Source organism: Artibeus jamaicensis, unplaced genomic scaffold, assembly GCF_021234435.1.
Source record: "Artibeus jamaicensis isolate MK-2021 breed Jamaican fruit bat unplaced genomic scaffold, CSHL_Jam_final contig_387, whole genome shotgun sequence".
Taxonomy (NCBI): Eukaryota; Metazoa; Chordata; class Mammalia; order Chiroptera; family Phyllostomidae; genus Artibeus; species Artibeus jamaicensis.
In genome coordinates this window covers 15,467,689-15,487,008 of record NW_026521812.1, presented here as the reverse complement: position 1 = coordinate 15,487,008, position 19,320 = coordinate 15,467,689, and the positions used below count along the sequence as shown (strand labels likewise).

The 19,320-nt window shown below is 39.7% G+C and overlaps 1 protein-coding gene across 1 annotated transcript in view; it reads left to right on the top strand.

Moving 5' to 3' along the window:
• Nucleotides 1–18,912, top strand: part of SLC35F1 (solute carrier family 35 member F1) — a 350,399-nt gene extending 331,487 nt beyond the window's left edge. The window contains exon 8 of the mRNA XM_037158132.2: nucleotides 15,718–18,912. Coding sequence (XP_037014027.1) covers nucleotides 15,718–15,942 — 225 coding nt within the window. The 3' untranslated portion in view covers nucleotides 15,943–18,912. The remainder of the gene's footprint in view (nucleotides 1–15,717) is intronic.
• The last annotated feature ends 408 nt before the right edge of the window (nucleotides 18,913–19,320 follow it).

The following is a 19,320-nucleotide window of genomic DNA, read 5'->3' as shown; positions in this document are numbered from 1 at the left end:
CTGGAGACTAGGAACATATTCTGAACTGACATTATACATTGAGCCATGCCCAAAAAGAAACAATATTAGATGAAGACAATTATCAGATTAACTTTCCCACAATCACATGTGTCCAGAGAAAGGAAGCCGAGAAGCCGTAATACCCAGAGCTAATTTGATAGTAAAGGAGGTCCTTTCCAAGTGGCAAATCTCTTTACAGCTTGGTGATGAGGAATAGTTGGTGTATGGGCAGTTACAGAGAGAGAGACAGGTACATGGCTGTGGCTGTATCAGTTCATAGATGTCAAATGTAGGAGACACCTCTGGGTTTTGACTTTTTAAAATGTGCTTATATAATAGTCATAACCCCAAATTCACATTGTTTTAAAGTGTGAAGACATTAGGCCATTTTATTTTTATAATAGGTACAAAGCTTAATTTAAAAAGTAAAAAGGAAACTAACAGTGTCATTGAATGTTAGTCACATGTTTTACAGCACTCCATGGATTTCAGGAATCTTACAATACTATGAATATGTAATGATATGATATTGTAAGATTTTATTATGAAATAACCAAATATTCTGGGCACAAAAGTAAGGGTTGGGGGCCATAGAAAGGAAGATAGCAGCTATTTATCATGTACTAAACTTATTTTTAAAATATTGATTAACTATTAAAATCACAGTATGGTTTCTTCTTTTACTGGCTGCCACATCATGATATTCTTTGCAATAAATTACTTGTCCATTTATTTCACTTTTCTGTCTCTGCTGCCATCACCAGGTAAATGTAGGAGGAAGAAATAAAGGATTCCAATACGGTTGCCGGAGAGCTCATTTTTCATTTTGTCGGGGGGGTTTTCCCATCCTGCAGCCATGATGGTATTTTGTGGTGATCATTCATTGCTATAAATTGAGAAAGAACAGCCTCTTGCTTCATCAATAATCCATTAAGCTTGTTCCAAGATATGTTGAATTTAAGTTAAGTCCTTCCCCTGTGCAATAGAAATATAGATTGTCCTTAGAAGCTTGAACATAGAGAATGGAAAAAAACAGAAATATATTATGTTGCAATGCAGTTAACCAAGCAGTTAGGAGATGGGAAGAGAATTGGTTGGAGGGTCAAGGACTCTGAGCATTGTGTCAGCTGTCACTACAAGATCATCATGGTACTCCCTGCTTTTCTCAGAGGTCAGTGTTTTGAAAATAAAATGAGACAATATACAGATGTCCCTTGACTTACAGTGGGGTTACATCCTGATAAACCCATCATAAGTTGAATATAAGTTGAAAATGCATTTAATGTAACTAACATATCAAATATCATGGCTTAGCCTAATGTACCTCACTCAAAGCACATATTAGCCTATAGTTGGGTAAAATCATATAACACAGTGAATACACTGCAGAGTCTCAGATGTTTACCCTTCTGATCCCAAAGTTGACTGGGAGCATCAGCTCCCTGCCCCCATCCTGCATCATGAGAGAGTATCTTACTGCATATCACTAGCCTGGGAAAAGATGAAAATTCCCAATTCAAAGTATAGTTTCCATTGAATCTGTATAGCTTTTGTACTATCATAAAATTGAAAATTTAAGTCAAACCATCATAAGTCAGGAATTGTCTGTATAAGAAAATATTTAAGGAGTAGACAGAGGCTTTGTTGGCTAAGATGTCATATTTAACTTAGAATTGTTATTAATTATACTTTCTTAAATATGGTTCTCTTCTTAGAATATTTCTCAGGTTACAAAACAAAATGGGGCGGGGGGACCAAGGAGAAATGGGAGCTTTTTATAGATTAAGTATTGGCAGGAATTATACCTACAAGAACACGCAGTTTATTTTTATACTGTAGAAGATGTTAAAACATCTCTGTTTAAAGAATGTTACATGAAAATGGGACAATAAATGCACCATGAAGAAGGCTTAGAAAATAATCATATGCCTTCAGAATGGTCAGGTCAGTAATTGAGATTCAGCCTTAATTTCTTTCTCCTTTACTCCCCACATCTAATCCATTAGCAAATTCTGTTGCTCCTCCTCCAAAATGGACTCTCTTCTATCTCTGTTGCCATCATCCTAGTCCAAACCACTACTGTATCTCATTTAGAGTGTTCTAATAGCCTCTTTGTCTTCCTGCTTCCATTTATTCCTCTCCATGATTAAATAACCATTAGCAGCTAGGGTGATCCTTTGAAAACACAAATCAGACTATACTCTCTTCTGCCGAATACCCTTTAATACTTCTTTCTCAAAATTTTTAGCAGAATTTAAACACCCTGATGACCTCTAACAGCCTAACCAGTATTCCTGAGTGTCTATGCTTCAACCTGCACCTGACTCTTGCCCACCACCATACTGTGCTTCTGTGTCTTCCTCTTAGGAAGGGAGTGGAAAATCAGACTTCCTCATGAGTTATTAAGAAGGTGAATAATGTAAATCACACCAAACGTTGCCTGGTACAGAGTTCTAAGGTGCTTCCATTTATAAATGTTGAGGAAACTTCACAGTGGCTTCCCTAATCTGCATTCCCACCAACAGTGCACATCCTGGGCAACACTTGTTATTTGCAGATTTATTGATGATAGCCATTCTGACAGGTGTGAGGTCATATCTCGTTGTGGTTTTCATTTGCATTTCCTTGATAATTAGTGGTGCTGAGCATCTTTTCATGTGTCTGTTGGCCATCTCTGTGCTCTCTTTGGAGAAGTGTTTATTCAGGTCTTGTGCCCATTTTTTAATTGAATTGTTTGTTTTTGTGTTGAGTTATATAAGTTTTTTATAAATGTCCTTTGTAAACGTTAATCTCTTATCAGATGTATTATTGTGAATATGTTTTCTCATTCAGTGGGCTATCATCTGTGGTTCTATAAGTTTTTGGAATATTTGTTCTAGTTCTGTGAAATAACCTATTTCACAGAAAATACCATTGGTATTTTGATAGGAATTACATTGAATCTGTACATTCTTTTGGGAAGTGTGACATTTTAATGATCTTAATTCTTCCAGTTCATGAATATGGTATAGTCTTTCACTTATTTATATCTTTTTCAATCTCTTTCTTCAGTGTCTTATAATTTTCTGAGTACAGGTCTTTTACATCCTTGGTTAAATTTATTCCTAGATATTTTTTATGATGCCAAACTGGGATTGTTTTCTTAGTTTCCCTTTCTGATATTTCATTATTGGTGTTTAAAATTGCTACTGATTGGTAGATATTTATTTTGTATCCTGGAACTTTACTGTATTCATTTATTTCTTTTAGTAGTTTTTTTGGTGGCATCTTTAGGCATACAGTGTCATGCCGTCTGCAAACAGTGATAGTTTTATTTCTTCCTTTCCAATTTGGATGCCTTTTATTTCTTCTTCCTGTCTGACCACTGTGGCCAGGACTTCCAGTGCTATGTTGAATAAAGTGGTGAAATGGGCATCCTGATCCTGATCTTAATGGAAATGCTTTTAGATTTTGCCCATTGAGTATAATGTTGGCTGTAGGTTTGTCATTTATGACCTTTATTGTGTTATGTTCCCTCTATTCACACTTTGCTGAGAGTTTTTATCATAAATAAGTGCTGGATTTTATCAAATGTTTTTTTCTCTATCTCTTGATGCGATCATGTGATTTTTGTCTTTCACTTTGTTTCTGTGGTATATCCCATTTGTTGATTTGCAGATATTGTACCAACCTTATATCCCAGAATAAATCCCACTTGATCATGGTACATGGTCTTTTTAATGTGTTGCTGGATCCAGTTTGCTAACCTTTTGTTGAGGATTTTAGCATCTATGGCCAATATGTTCCAATATTTCATTGGAAATATTGGCCTACAGTTTTTTTTCTCTGTAGTGTTTTAATCTGATTTTGGAAATAGGATAATACTTGCCTCATAACACAAGCTTGGGAGTCTTCCCTCCTCTTGAATTTTCTGGAATAGTTTAAGGATAGGTGTTAGTCCTTTGTATGTTTGGTAAAATTCTTCTGTAAAGTTATCTAGTCTGGAACTTTTGCTTGTTGGGTGGCCCCTTCTCTAAGTACTTTGGGGGTCATGACTTCAACATACAAATTTGTGAGGGACCACAATTAATTCCATAGCACCCAGGAAAATCTATCATTTTAAGATCTTTTACTTAATCACATCTGCAAAGACCTATTTCCAAATAGGGTGACTAACATTCAAAGGTTCCAGGGATTAGGATATATTTTGCAGGACCACTTTGCAGCTTATCACACCAAGGTAGCAAAATAAATTGCTTAGTCACTTATATTCATGGATGCTCCAACTCGATGTGTGCCAATAGGGAATAGTTGCTCAAAATCATTAAATAAGGTGAAGCACAATAGGAATTTATGAGGATTCCTGTGATTTCTATAATTATACATCATTATAAGAAAACTGAACATAATAAGTCCAAACACTGAGCCTATAAACCTGGGGTTTATTGTTTGCATTGACACAAAAGCCTTCCATTCCTCATGGATTGATTGTTGTGATTCTTTTAAATAAGCCAGTTCAGTAAATGCATTTGCAGTTCAACTTGATTCATGCTTGATTCAGAAAAGGCTCTTGAGGAAGGCTCTTATATCAATCTTTGCTTTAGCAGGGACTCTTTGTGATGTAAACATAACAAGAACTGACATTTATTGAATATTTACTATGTGCCACATACTACTGTTACCCTTTGTTAACCGATGACTAAATGACTAGAGTCACAGAGGGGTAAGGATCTTGTGCAAGATCACAAAACAAGGATGTGGAAAACAGAAACGCAGACACCAGAATTCTGACTCTAGAACCCGTACTGTGAACCACCACTTGTTATTTGCTCGGAAATGTCATTAAACATCCCACTGCTAAAACTTGCCACAGAGAGACATTGTTATGAATGTTTGCATCAGCATCAAGACCTTTAGTAGAACAGATTTTTATATCCTTAATTATATTAGAGTTCTTCAGAGAATCATAGCCATTAGGATATGGGTGTTTGTATAAATCTCATATAAATCCATGGAGAGAGATAAGTTAGAGAGAGATAGAGAGAGAGATTTATTTGTAAGAACTGGCTCACACTGCTATAGAGTTTGGCAAGTTCTAAATCCTCAGGGCAAGCCAGCAGGCTGGAGACCCAGGGAAACACTGGTGTTGCAGCTGGAGGCCAAAGGCAGAATTCCTTCTTCCTCAAGGGACCTCAGTCTTTTCATGAAAGGCTTTGAACTGATTGGATGAGGCCCATTTAATTATTGGGGTTTCCTGCCTTAGTCAAAGTCTACTGATTTAAAGTCAATCTTTTCTGCAAAATACTTTCACAGCAGCACCTAGACTGGCGTTTGACTAGATATCTAGTTACTGCAGCCTAGCCAAGTTGACAAATAAAATTAGGTATCTCAAATCTATGTCTTATCAGCTTAGCACCCATGTAAACATCTCCTTAAATCACATGTAATCTCAAAATAAAGACCATAACAAGTTCATGGTTTTGCGTGACATGATAAAACTATCCTGCACACAACTGAAAACACACTAACATTTTCTCCAGAAGAGGATGCAAACATCTTGGGGAAGGTTCATGCTTTTCCTTGTTATACTATAACTGAAGTGCTATGATGTAAAATTAATAATACTGGAATACTATGATGTAAAGTGATTACATCTTATATGATTAAGGGGTAAGAGAAAGGAGGAAACAAAGTTATTTCACACACACACAAACATTAGCAAAACAAGCAATAAATACTAGTAACAGTTACAGGCCTCATTTCTGTAACTGGTCATATGATTTACCTGGTATTTATAAATACCTATTTCTGCTCTTCCTTCTGTGTTCCATCTGTCCTCAGCAAACACGTCAGCTCGTCATGCATGTTTACCTGGCAGGCTTACTCACTCGGTCTTCACTGCTGCAGGGTTGGGCCGTTGGTAGTCCTGCCTGAGCTGGGCTGTAGAAATTCTCCATTGACTCAGTCACAGGCATGGTAATACTTAGAGATGCCTGAGGGATCTCATGTATTCCAGACATACTCTTCTCTAGCTCCATTGTGACATGGCATCCCAATTCCTCCTTGGTAACCAAGATCAATCACCCCAGTCAGCACAATAACAAAAAAACCCTTCTTTGCCTGTTAATTGGGAAGCATGAGGAACCCTAAGTGGCCAGGTGGCGGTCTTAATTTTCAGAAGTCCCATGGAATCATTATTGTGTCTCTTGGTAGAAATATCCCTGTCTTTGGAACTAAGACTTTTAGATCAGCAAAGCACAAGTTTGCAGTGACAGGAAGAACAATTTCACTAGTGGATCACTAGGGGTAATAGTGAGTGGGGTCACTCCCATTTCTAGCACTTGGTTCCATAGTAACGGCCAAGGGTTCTCTGAGATGTGATGAGCAGCAACATTCCCACTTCTGTAAACCATCTTTCAGTAGCTTAAATTCAGTGTCCTGCAAAATCAGGCCAGCCCAGTGTGCACCTGTCTTTGTGGTGTGTGCAGGGAGAATAGATGTCTTGTGACACAAGGGTCCAAATGGCCTGAAGGCCACTTCTCAGTATGCCTTGCACACAAATGTCATCCCTTTTTACTACTGATAAGAAGGAAGCAGCAGAAGGTATCATAAATGAGCCATCACACAGCCTTTTTTTAACTGAACCTATAATTAAACTACTCCCACAGAGTAGTCCCTTCTATTCCACTTCCAGTGTGACTATTATGGTCTCATTTGTGGGAATGCAGAGAATCGAAATCTGTATGAATGAGGATTTCTATCAGTTTATCAATCTAAGTGAAAATGTCTGTTTGTCATATAAAAGATAATGACAAAAATCCGTTTGTAGCTCCCTGTTGCTGTGCTCATGTGTGAAATTACCCACAGGGGAAGACATTTGCCTGCAAAAGAACCCTTATTGGCCTCAGATATGATTGACTACACAAATTATTCTGCCAAATGAATTGGTTGTGCAAACCAAACAGAAGGCCTCATAAATAGAATTAGAATTGTAGTGGGGGGCACAGCCTATCCCTGGGGACAGTGTCAGGACACAGAGAGGTAAGGGCTCTGGTGGCTGCTTCTCTCCTTAACAAAGTGACATCTGGAGAATAAATTATCCCCAAGTATTTATATCTTAGCTGGGCCTTGGTTTTCTGATATGGATGAAAGCACCATTTAGCATTTTGACTGGGGCTCTCACTGATTTATTTTCTGTGTTGATTAGATGAATTTGGGGTTATTTCCTCTCTCTTAGTTGGAGAAAAATGGGTTGGGAGGGGCAGGATAAGTATTCTTGGCCTCTAAAGATAACCCGTTATGGTGTTTTGTGTGCCATGCTCACATTTGGTATTTTCCAGGCTGTGACCTATAAAAAATTATTGCGATATTTAACCAGAGAGATTTAGCCCTCTTCTTCTAAAAAGAAAAAAGGAGGAAAACACCGAAAGAGGAGAAATGAGAGGAGGCAAGGGTAGGAGACAAAGGAATAATAAAGCAGTTCCAAAGAATCTGAAAAAGTTTTGGCCTCTCCAGGCAAATTATTTCCAGTTTAGTAAACTCAGAAGAAGAACTTTTGCATTTTAATACTCTTAATAATAATAAAATGACTTTTTAATTTATCACAGAGCCAAATTAGGAGGCTGAGAATCAACTTGTTTACATTGGCATCTCTGCAGAGGCAGGTCTGTCTAGTCTCCTTGTCCCAAATAGCAATTGGCGCTGACCCAGCAGCCATGGATCAGGACCAGGCAGAGCCTTTTGTCACGAGATCCCAACCAGGCCCTGGCTCACTGCCAGCCCCGTAATGACCAGCTTCCTCTGGTTCCACTCCCCACCATCCCACTCCCAAGCTCCAGGTGTGGTCCACAGCCCTTTGAGACACACGTGGCTGCCGAGAGTTGTGTTGTCATTGCCCAGCTGTCCTCTCAGCAGATTGGTCTTTCCCCCTCCAAGTTCGTTGCCAAAAGGTCACCCTTCAATCTGAATATAAAGTGAGGACTCAAGAGAACTTGGGCTCCCTGAATCCATTTATATCAGTCTCATCAAAATTGGACTGAATTCCAATGTACCAGTTTTTTTTATCCACTCATTTACTGATGGGAAATTAGGTTGCTTCCAGCTCTTGGCTGTTGTAAATTGTGCTGCTATGAACATTGGGGTGCATAGGTTCTTTTGAACTGGTGTCTCAAGAAGGAGTTCTACCCTTTGTGGCATCATGGATGGAACTGGAGAGCATTATGCTAAGTGAAGTAAGCCAGATGGTGAAAGACAAATACCATATGATCTCATCTTTAACAGGAACTTAATCAACAAAACAAACAAGCGAGCAAAATAGAACCAGAGACATTGAAATAAAGAACAAACTGACAGTAACCAGAGGGGAGTGGGTAGGGATATAATGGGGGAGAGAAAGGGAAGGGTCGTCAGGAAACAGGTATAAAGGACCCACGGACAAAGCCAAAGAGGGGAAGGATTGAGAGTGGGAGTGGGTGGGGTAAAGGAAAGTGGTAGCGGGAAAATGGAGACAACTATACTTGAACATTGATTTAAAACATCATGTAAAAAATTGGACTTTAAAACACTGTGGCTGAATTACATTTAATTATGATTCACTCCTTTCATTGGCATTTAATTTTGTCACTGATGGGTCTTAAAACTACTCTGGTATCTAGAACCTCCAAACTGTGTGATCTGGTTCTGTTTGAAACAGAATTGGTTTTATTTATTCCTTCATGGTCTAGAAGTCATGGTTAGATGTGCCAGTCGATTATATGTAAATTTTATATCATGAGTATGGAAGTATAGGAGAAAATGCTCTTCATTTTTTGACATTGTAGAGTATTCAGGACAGTTATTACAAACTTAGTGAACAGTCTCATTTTTCCCAGGCATAACTTGCTTGCTGAAATTGCCGGGCCACTCTCCCTACATGGGAATGTTTCTGAGCAGCTCTTAAACTCTGGATTTGCCAGCCTGTGCTGCTTAACCTTGGGAGCGACCAGTCACTGCCCTTTATTGTTCTCCTGTCCCATGGTCACGCTGACTGCTGGTGTAGCTGCTAAGTTTCCAGGTTTCCAGACTCTTCCTTCCTAGATGTTTTCTGCTAAGGGGTTTAAAATATGAAAAAGCTTAATTATATTGGTATCTGTTCAAAAGGATAAACTTGAACAAGAACTAGAAAGGAAATCACTGTGGCCACATATCCTTTGTTTATGTGAAATGCTTCCACATGAAAGCCATGCCTAAGAACACTAAGAAATCATGGCAAAATCATGGCTGAGTAGCTTCCTTATGCAGTTCAGAAACCAGTTTCAACTCCAACCATTATCATGTCTCCAAATGGTATATATGCCTCTTTCAATGTCAGGCTCATGTCCAACAAAGCCCTCTTGTTTGGACAAGATGATCGTCTTTTGAAATTTTAGCAATAATGTCACCCTTGAGCTATGGTCCGGTCCTTCCTCCCTTCCTAATTGATAGCCTTGGGAACACATGAGTGCTTGAAAGTGTTGTCCCTTGCTTATCGGTTGTGCAGGAAAAGGCTTCAGGGGTCTCTCAGCTTTCTTAGGTTCTCTCCACTAAAGCTCAGAAGGCAGATCCTATCAGGTCAGGAGGAGAAGCTCACAGGTGTGTGTGCACGTGTGTGTGTGTGTGTGTGTGTGTGTGTGTGTGTACAAAAATTAAAAGACGCAGAGAGAATACATGCTGGCTTAATTTATTGTAGAACAGAATCATTACCGTTTTGGTTATCTAGTTCTGCAGTCCCCTTTCCTCGTGGGTATTGAGAAACTTCCTCACCTTTACCTGTATCTTTTTTCTTTGTAGTTTGACTTTGTTTTCTCCTTCCTTCCAACTGTACTTTCGCTAAGCTCCTTAGGTTCTCCAAGTTAGACCTAAGTTAAATCTAAATGTAAATCTTTCCTTTTTCTCAGATAACTCCAATAGCTTCACTCAAGTCTCATCATCCTGTACCCCATTTCTAAGAGACCTCACCAACTGCTCTTTTCTGGTCTTTCCTCTACTTCCTGAGTGAGGTAGTTTGTTTTTCCCATCGAATCTTTCTTTTGTTTTGTTTTGCAGATAGAACTGTGGTACATCTCTTTGTAAGAGCTCAAAGAATATTTGCTGTTTATTATTTGTTAAATCAAAATTAGTTCTGCTTATTAATAGGCCTGAGTGAAGTCACTGAGCGAAAATGACCAGAGTCCAATATCAGATTTTGTAAAAGCTGTTATTAGACACAGGCATACAACATAAAGGGACCTTTTTAAAGTGTACTCCCCAGGAAATAAGGCAAAACCAGGCCCACCATACTGAAGCGGTTGATACATACATCTAGTGAAAGTAGGGCTTTAACCCAGAATTCTTGCCTCCTTCCCCTTACACCTCTCCCTGGTTTGCCCATGTTCACCTCTGCTCATCCCCGTCATCATCTTCTCAGTCAAGCTAGGAAAAGAGAACTGCCCTTCAAAACTGTTCTCTTCCTCACATAGTCTAATTGAGTCATTAGTTTATTAAAACTCAATCTAGATGTTTAATACCAAAACTAAAATGAAAATTTGGCCTGTCCTTCACTGATGTGCTGAATGTCCCATTAGCTGACTAGTAGCCATATTGAGATGCCAGCTGGCTAAGAGCTAGGTTTCATCCCCAACTGGGGGCTAAAGAGCTTTATACAGCCTTATCATCCGTCTTCCATGACACCTCTGCTGGCCAATGGCTTGTGTCCCAGTCAGATTGCCTGAGCAGCACACAGGCATTCTCCTCATGTACCGTGAGTGCTTTCTGACCTGTGTGAGCAAAGAGACCCATCAGGATGGAAAACAGCAGCAGCAAAGTAAATAGAGGGTGCAGTGTGGTAGTGTAAATGCAAAGTGCATCCTCTCTCAGCTTCTCAAAGCTACAGGTCAGATTTAATGCAAGCAGAAGTATGTATGCAGCACAGAATATAGAGCATCTCCTAGTGGCCTACTGTTGGCTGGGGGAGGATGCCAAGTACACTTCAGACAGCAGCTCACGTTCTTAAATGGAGACAGCAAGCCTCTGCCTGATACTTGCCACATCTGAAACTCAGAGGTAGCTTTCAGTCCCCCTCCAGAGTCCCAGAGACCTTCTTGTTCTCTTTGCTTAGGGAACTGCAAATGAATATTTCTTTGCAGATAATATGTTACATGGCTGGGAATATATATAATTTTTTTGAACTGATTGGTTTCTTTCTTTATTTTAAGACTGCTCTATCAGGGTAATTATGGCATCCAGAGTTGAGGGTCATCCTATTAAGAACTCTGATTAAATTATTTTTCTATCAACCTAAAGAATAAAAAAGAAACTTTTTCTTACTTTTTGTGAATTCAACCTTTCTGTTGTTATTTCTAACCTTCAATATTGATCCAGATTAATAGCAGTGCTTGCCATTCTGCTCCTTTTTGGGGCTAATGGGTGAAATAAAAATTTTCTCTACCGTCTATTAATGAAATCTCTTGGGTGACTTCCAAGATGCTTCTGCCATATAAAATTCCATGCTACCTACATATTGGCTGTTTTAGGGTGAATTCTGTATGAATTAAATGAAAGTTTATTGAAAATAAAGTACAGGTATGTTGTCATTCTACATGTATGTCCCAGGAAAATACTTTGTAGTGAATTTACCACTCAGCTTGATGGTCCCATGTCCAAAAAAGGGAATAATTCAGGTAGTATTTCTTACAATGGCAAAGGAGTTAGCTTTAGAAAAAAATGAATATTAAAATACTTGCCATATTGATCAAGTCAGAATACGTGAGCCAAAATCAGAAATTAAGAGGAATTCAAATCTTTCCTGCTGGTACATTATATCAGACCTCTTTCTGTTCCTACCCCTATGTTATTTTAAATTCCAAATCTTGTTCACCCCCAGTTTGTTAAACCTCTTACTCCAATCCTGTCATCAATAGCCCTCAGTCTTCCACCCAGACTCTTGCTTCCACATTCTCCCTCCCAAGTCATCATCTTACCACTCTTCTGACTGATCCCAGGTTTGAAGATGACTTTTGGAGTCAGTGATTAAGGATCAATACTATGACTTCCCTTTCAGTGAGTTTTAGTTTAACATTTTATGTCTGAAAAGTGACATTGGGTTATAAAGTTTAAAGCTAAAAAATTTAAAATTGGTACTGGCTGCTTTTTAATTTTTCTTTCTGAGTCTTAAACTTATCTATTCAAAATAAGAATAAGCAGCACATAACATTTACTAGGGAACTAGAAATGAATATTTCTTTGCATATAACATGTTACACAGCTGGGAGTATGCAGAATTTTTTTTGACTGATTGGTTTCTTTGCCTGGCTCTGCTGCCTCACTTTGGTCAAGAGATACATAGTCTCAAGTCAAGGGATCATGAGAGAAATGCAATTTAATATGAGTAATCATTGATTATAAGAGCATGCTATAAAATAATAACAAAACATTAATAATAATAATAACAACAAAGCCAGACTGTGCTGAATGCTGGCTGCAAGGTAGGCACTGGGATAATCTTTCATCTTTATTGGCCAACCTATATAGTAGGTACAATTATTATCCCTGCTTACTGGTGAGGAAACATGACCTGGAAAGGCTAAGAAACATATCCAGAATGACAGCTAGAAAGTTTCGGGACTGATATTTAAATCCAGTTTATAGTAGAATGCAGGTCTAGTCTCAAAGCTCCAATCTTTTTTTTTTTTTTTTAGATTTTATTTATTTATCTTTAGAGGGGAAGGGAAGGAGAGAGGGAGAGAAATATCAACGTATGGTTGCCTCTTGTGTGTCCCCTGCTGGGAACTGGCCTGCAACCCAGGCATGTGCCCTGACTGGGAATTGAACTGTGGTTGCTTGGTTCCCAGGCCCACGCCTAATCCACTGAGCTACACCAGCCAGGGCTCAAAGCCCCAATCTTAATCTCCCCACCTCCATCAGCTGCAGCCAAGGTAGGCTCACATCTAGACCTGCAATGCCCCCCACTTGGAACTAAAGGGGCATGAGTGGAATTTTTGTTGTTGTTGTTTGTTTTATTTTGTATATTTTCTTCACTCAAAGACATGCTCATTGATTTTAGGGAGAGGAGAAAGGAGGGAGAGAAACAGAGAATCATCAGTTGGTTGCCTCAATCAGGGATTGAACCTGCAACCCAGGCATGTGCCCTCACTGGGGATTAAACCAGCAACCTTCTGGCATACAAGATGATGCGCAACCAACTGGGCCACACGGCCAGGGCTGGGCATGAGTAGAATTTTGAAAATGAAAGTCACTAACAAAATATTTGAAATGATGGTCAAATTAGGAACGAGCCTATTTCATTCACCAAGTTTCATATAAAGGATGGATCTCCTGAATGCAGAGTTTTAGGAAACACATTTGGGAGTAAGTAGGTTTTCTGAGATTGTACACCACACTACTAGGTTAGGGGTCTTCTTTTCCTAATAATTATTTCAAGCTAATTAACTGAAGCTGTTACAAGCTGAGCCTCATATATAAATCCAACCGAAGAAGTATAATCATATGGTTTTCTTCCTGCAAAGGAAAGCAGAAAATGATCTTTAGTTTTAGCTACCTATTGCTGCTAAAAAATAAATAAGTAGGAGAAAAAGAAGAAAGAAAGAAGACCAACTCCCATGGCAAGAACCTTGCCACAGGACTGTCTTTTCTATGCGCCTTTTTCAAAACTTCCTTCCCTATTATAACCATCTTTTAACTCCTTATTGTAGCCTTGCAACTTACTTTATAGGTTCGCTGGATCCTTTTCTTGTTCTTTCTTCCAGCTTTCAGTGAACTTTTGTCTTTATACCAGTTGTTAGTTCTTTTAGAATATGAGCATAAAAAATAAAATAAGAAAATCAGATTGAGCCTTTTTCCACTTGGAAGCAGCACGTGGTCAAGTTGAGGACAGTAGCTATTGACTGAAATGAGATTTGGCCAGCCACTGTGCTTGTAATGTTTATGTCTATCTGTAGTAGACCACTCTGCCTGATTTTAGGAATTGTATCTCTACCCCTTGTAGCTAAGGGTGAGAGACGACCTTTGGAGTGCCAGCCACAGGAGACAAAGCCTGTCTCTGGTAGCAAACGCTGCCTCAGTTCCTCTCCCTGCCCCCAGAGCTTGGTCAGAAGATGACGGGTAAGACCCCTCACAGCAGGGGGCAACCTAAGCCAGACTCCATCACCTGGGAGGCCTTCATGGAAGGACTGGGGGGGGGGCTGCAACAGAGAGCAATGGACTCTCGCCCCCCATCTTTGACAAAGCCTGAGTCCCCATGTTCTCTGGGAGAAGCGCTTCCTGGTTCCAGTCCCCTTAAGCCTGAATACCTGATGGGGAGAGGTGCAGCTCCTTGCCTTGCTAGAGCGTGTCCTGGGGGAAAATCTGGCACCAAAGACTTGCTGATAAACCTGTGAAATCTGCTCTGCTAAGAGTGTTTTCATTCATATGATAAGGGTCTGAGAGGAAATGAGTATGTCTCCCAAAGTTTCTGCAACTCTTTTCCTGACAGACCCTCACTCAGACTGAAGCCCTCAGATCTCTTTGAAATGTTATCTACTGTTTGATCCTTGCTGCCCTGTATTCCTGTGTATTGCAACCCAATAAAAGGCTATGGAAGAGGACGCTTGGGGCCTTTTTCTCCTCGGAGAAACTGGCCACTGCTGGCCTTTGTCTCCCCTGAGAAACTGGCCACAGCCCACTCCTCCATCCCCAAACAGATCTCATCTTGTCTCGGCCATATTTATTCACTCACGTGTGTCCGTGGCACTGGGGGGACCTCACGAAAGTGGTTGCCTCCACATCTATCTATATACCCCTGCTTCTCCTCTGAGAATATTAAGTTTTTGGTGGTAAGGACCATATGTTTTCATTTCTTTTTTCCATTACAAAGTTCAATGTTTGATGTATAGAAGAAACCATTTATTGAATGGAATGAATGAATGAATGAATGAATGAAACAACAGAAATGGAAACACGTATTGTTACTTCACTCTCCCCCAGTAACTATTCAAGTAGCTACTTCCAGTGTAACTAAAGATGGTTCAGAAGTTGTTTTTCAAAAACATGTATAAGTTTTGGGGCACTTACATAAACCTTTTTTTTTCCTCACAAAACTCTATGAACTGTCAAGCAAGTAGTTTAGGAAGCAAAATGCTATATATATAGCCCTGTTTGGGTTTGTTTTTAGATTAGCAGGGCAAGAATGGAATGTTATAGGTTTCCCTCCCCCTCCAAGGATAATCCAATGCAAAGATAGTCAAGTAACAGTTCCCACCGTGAAGACAAATAGTCTTGACTGGATTAAGAGGAAATAGGTGCCCTGATGAAGCTGTGTCAAGAAGGGGTTTGCTGTTAATGGCTTCATTACGACCTTAAAATGGAATACATATAGTTCTGCTGGGTTTAATAAAGCCAAAACAGCCAACTCTTTGTTGAGTGATATTGGAAATTTTTTTGCTTTTTACTTGCTGAATTTTAATGTGTGCTTAACTAGCTCTCCCACATCAGGTACTCACCGGCATCTTAGGAAAATTAGCTTAGCATTCCTCTCTATTAGCCATAGAGCAGAGAAAACTCAGTAAAGAGAAACGGTAAGACCAAGCCAGTTTAAGAAGAGCAAATTCACTTCTCATCAAGGGCACTGACCAACTCATTGAGCTGCCGGTTCTAAGAGGAAGCAGTTCCACTCTCACCTCCCTGTTTCATTAATGTATATGTGGTTCTGCTTTGAATGCTAACTAGCTTTGCTGTTATGTTTTTTAGTTTTCAGGACTTTATCTCCTGTCCTTCTTCACCATCCTCATCGGACTGGTGATCTACTCCTCCACCTCCACGTACATAGCCCAGGACCCCCGCGTGTACAAGCAGTTCCGCAACCCTTCAGGACCTGTTGTGGACTTACCAGCCACAGCTCAGGTGGAGCCTTCGGTCACCTACACCAGCCTGGGCCAGGAGACTGAAGAGGAGCCCCATGTCCGTGTGGCCTAGGATGAGGCCCTCCCCGCCCACTGAGCACAACTCAGTGGCGACATGTTCTCGCATCATCTCTGTATTGTACATAGAGAAAGGTATTTATTAGGTGCAGTTTACACAGGTGGACTGCAAGGTAGCAAACCCAAAAGCCTGTGAAAGGCACAAGCTAAACATCCCTGGAGATACAGGCTCTGATCCACCTGACTTGGAGGGACGCCTCGCTTGTGTGTATACTGATCGCAACCCCCTGCGTTAATTACTGTGAAAATTTTTGAATCAAAAGCAAGTATTATTATTATTTGTATTATTATTGTTACTCTTACTACACTGAGTTTCAGGAGGATGTTTTGTACTCCTGATGGAAACTATTGCCAGACCCACATGCAGTTAACATAAATCCACTTTTCTATGGCAAGTCACTTTTTAAGACGCATACTTTATTTTTTGCACAGTGTATGTGAGTGCTGCATGCCACAGGAGCACCGCCCTGAGAACTGTCCTTATCCTAGGGACCTGGTGGCTAATGGTTCCCTCTGTTCCCTGTTGGATTGCCTGCTCAATGAGTATTTTGTGCTGTGACCCTTGTGGGGAGGGGCAACTGACCATATAATTCTCTATTCTAGGAATAGATATAAAACAAACATGTTAGCCATTTTATACTTTAATCTCTGATTACTCCAGGCCATTGCCTTTCTGTTGTGCCACCTTGATTCTGCTAATCAAGTCCCAGAAATAACAGGATAAGGAATGTTCCATTTCTGTGGCTTATGGGAAACCCCAGTACTATAATTTGTGTTGAGGGTAATATGTGTGTATATATTTTAAAATATTTCTGCCCCTCTCTTTATCCCCCCTTCAAAAATAGATTTGCTTTTTTCCCCCCTAGATTGCTTTGGTGAAATATGGTAGTTAATCAAGCTGTTTAGAAAAACCCAGGCTCCTCTGCCATCTTCATTGTGTGACACCCTTTGAAATACATCAGCATGCAAATCACCTTTCCTGTGGAATATTATTGGCTGGGAGGCCTCCAAATGAAGTCAAGGTGCTGATATGGAGCAGTCTTTGACAATAGTTTAATTGATCTGGTCACTTTGTAGTGGTAAAGATGTCGCCCATGAGAAAGTCTGGCATTTTGGCCATATTTGCCATCCATTCAATAACAGAATATATCAATATAATTTTCTTATGGATACAGAGAATATTACATGGTCCTGAAAAGGCTCTGAGGAATATGTCACTAGCCTAATTCTATTGCCCTTAAAATAGCCCTTTTCGCAAATCACAGAAAATCAAGTAACACCACAGATCTCTATGATTTAGAAATAGATTCTGTGTCAACACGTGTTTGGCTGGCTTCCATGTCATTTAAAAAGTTCTTCAGTGGGTGAAACTTCGGGCAATTAAAATCAGTGAATCTTAAGGAAGTAAAGCAAAACTCCAGAGGTATCTGTGTGAAATAGAAGGACAGCTTGCAGCTCAGTCAAGACTCCCATCGAGCCCGAACAAGGGTGATACAGAGGCAAAAGCATCCCAGGCTGTCTGTCAACACCCAAGCGGTCCTCGCATGCCTTCCGCCCAAGGCAGGTGTTCCTATTCTTGAAGGTCGGGACGAAAATCATCTTCTCTGATATACAGATCTTATGGTCATCTGTGTTCAGTCCCCTTAGAAACATGCCATACTTTGTCTGAAAAAATATATATTAAAACTATATCAGGTGAAAGTGACTTTGCCAATGTCTGCTCTCTGCTACCTTTTAAACCAATTAAATACCTTTCTCTGACTATTTTGTCCATTCAGATCTGAAGACCTTTAAAGACTGTGGTTTTATTTTTGTGTTTACATTCCTTTGGTTTGCATAATTTGCTTGATTTATTGCATTTTTAATATTTATTTTAAGCCAAATGTTTTCATCTTTTTTATTCATTTTTTATGACACTAATTTGTAGACGCTTAGTAAAGTCTTATGAGAAATAAGTGGATGAAAGTTTTCCTAGTCAACTCAGTGGACTGGGAATCTTTTTTAAAATTTAAATTTCAAAAATGTTTGCAATCAGTGGATGACTAAAAGTTGCCATTTGAATTCTTTCCTCGGATATTGTAATTGACTCCATTGTATGGAAATCAAGTGTGAACGTTAAGATGAATTCACTGAACACCCTTTATCATCCAGTGTCCTTGTACATGCGACATTCATGTCACTGGGATACTTCACTGTGTGGGTTTGTCTCTGTTTAGAAAGGCTGGTAACACCAAACTGTCCGAGATCAAGAGTTCCAGATCAACCCTTTGGAAAATAGTAGAGAACAAACTCTTTTTCTGTGTAAAAATATTGATCCTTTGGGAGTAAGGTGGGAAATGGGTATAAGACACTTACTCAAGCTGTTTCTGTTTCTGAAATTTCATAACCTCGGTAGACACCAGCGAAAATTTCAGTTTTCCAATGCATCACCCCTCCTCCATGAATAGGACTAGCAATGTGTATAGAATTTGATTGGGTAAGCGACCCGCAGCTTTCCTGAACCCCACCTAGAGATAAGTGGCGGTTCTCACTGCCTCAATGAACACTTTTTGCACTGGGGGCAGAGCTGGCCTTGGTCACACCTTCCCACAGCTCCAAACTCTGAAATGTGCAACCAGGTAGACCAAGCAACAGACACATTTGCACCACTGTGTCACCATGAAAATGTTTGAATGTTTAGTTTAGATATTGCTAACTTGTGCTATTAACCTTTTGAAGAGCGTGTAGTATTGTTTGTTTTGGTTTGTTTTTGATTTATAACCATTGAGTAGTCCCCAGCTAGCTACCAGTACAGATTTTACCCCATGGGTAGGATTCTATTGTCAAGCCACACAACAAAGCACATTAATCCAAACACTACAAATGGAAAATATGAACCAAAAAGGAAATTTACAACCACAAGTTGAACAAACTCTCCATTTTTGATATTTGCATGCTCCCCTATGGACTGGCTGTGGCAATGTAATGCCTGTATAATGTTTTCAAATAAAAATAAATGCTTTATGAAAGCACCACGTTCTTGCTTTTCTTGAGTGTTTATCTGCACTATGACAACCGTAGAAGCAGCTCCTGTGGGATGCTAGAAATAGCAACAAAAGTAGATAGCAGGGTGCATGTCAAAACATACACCAGAAAGAAAATATTTCCAAATTAGGAAGGGCACAGTTGGTCTCAGAGCTGTAGCTTCAAAAAGCCAAATTGAATGCATTTGTAATTTGCAAAATTAATTACTTATCTGGATGCTTAAGAAGGCTCTAGGGCTGCAACCTCTAGGCCTACATTTAAAACACATGTAGGACAATATAAATTTACCCCTCAATTAACAATTTCTCGTGAAGAAGAAAGTTCTGTGAATGCTGACCTTGGCACAATG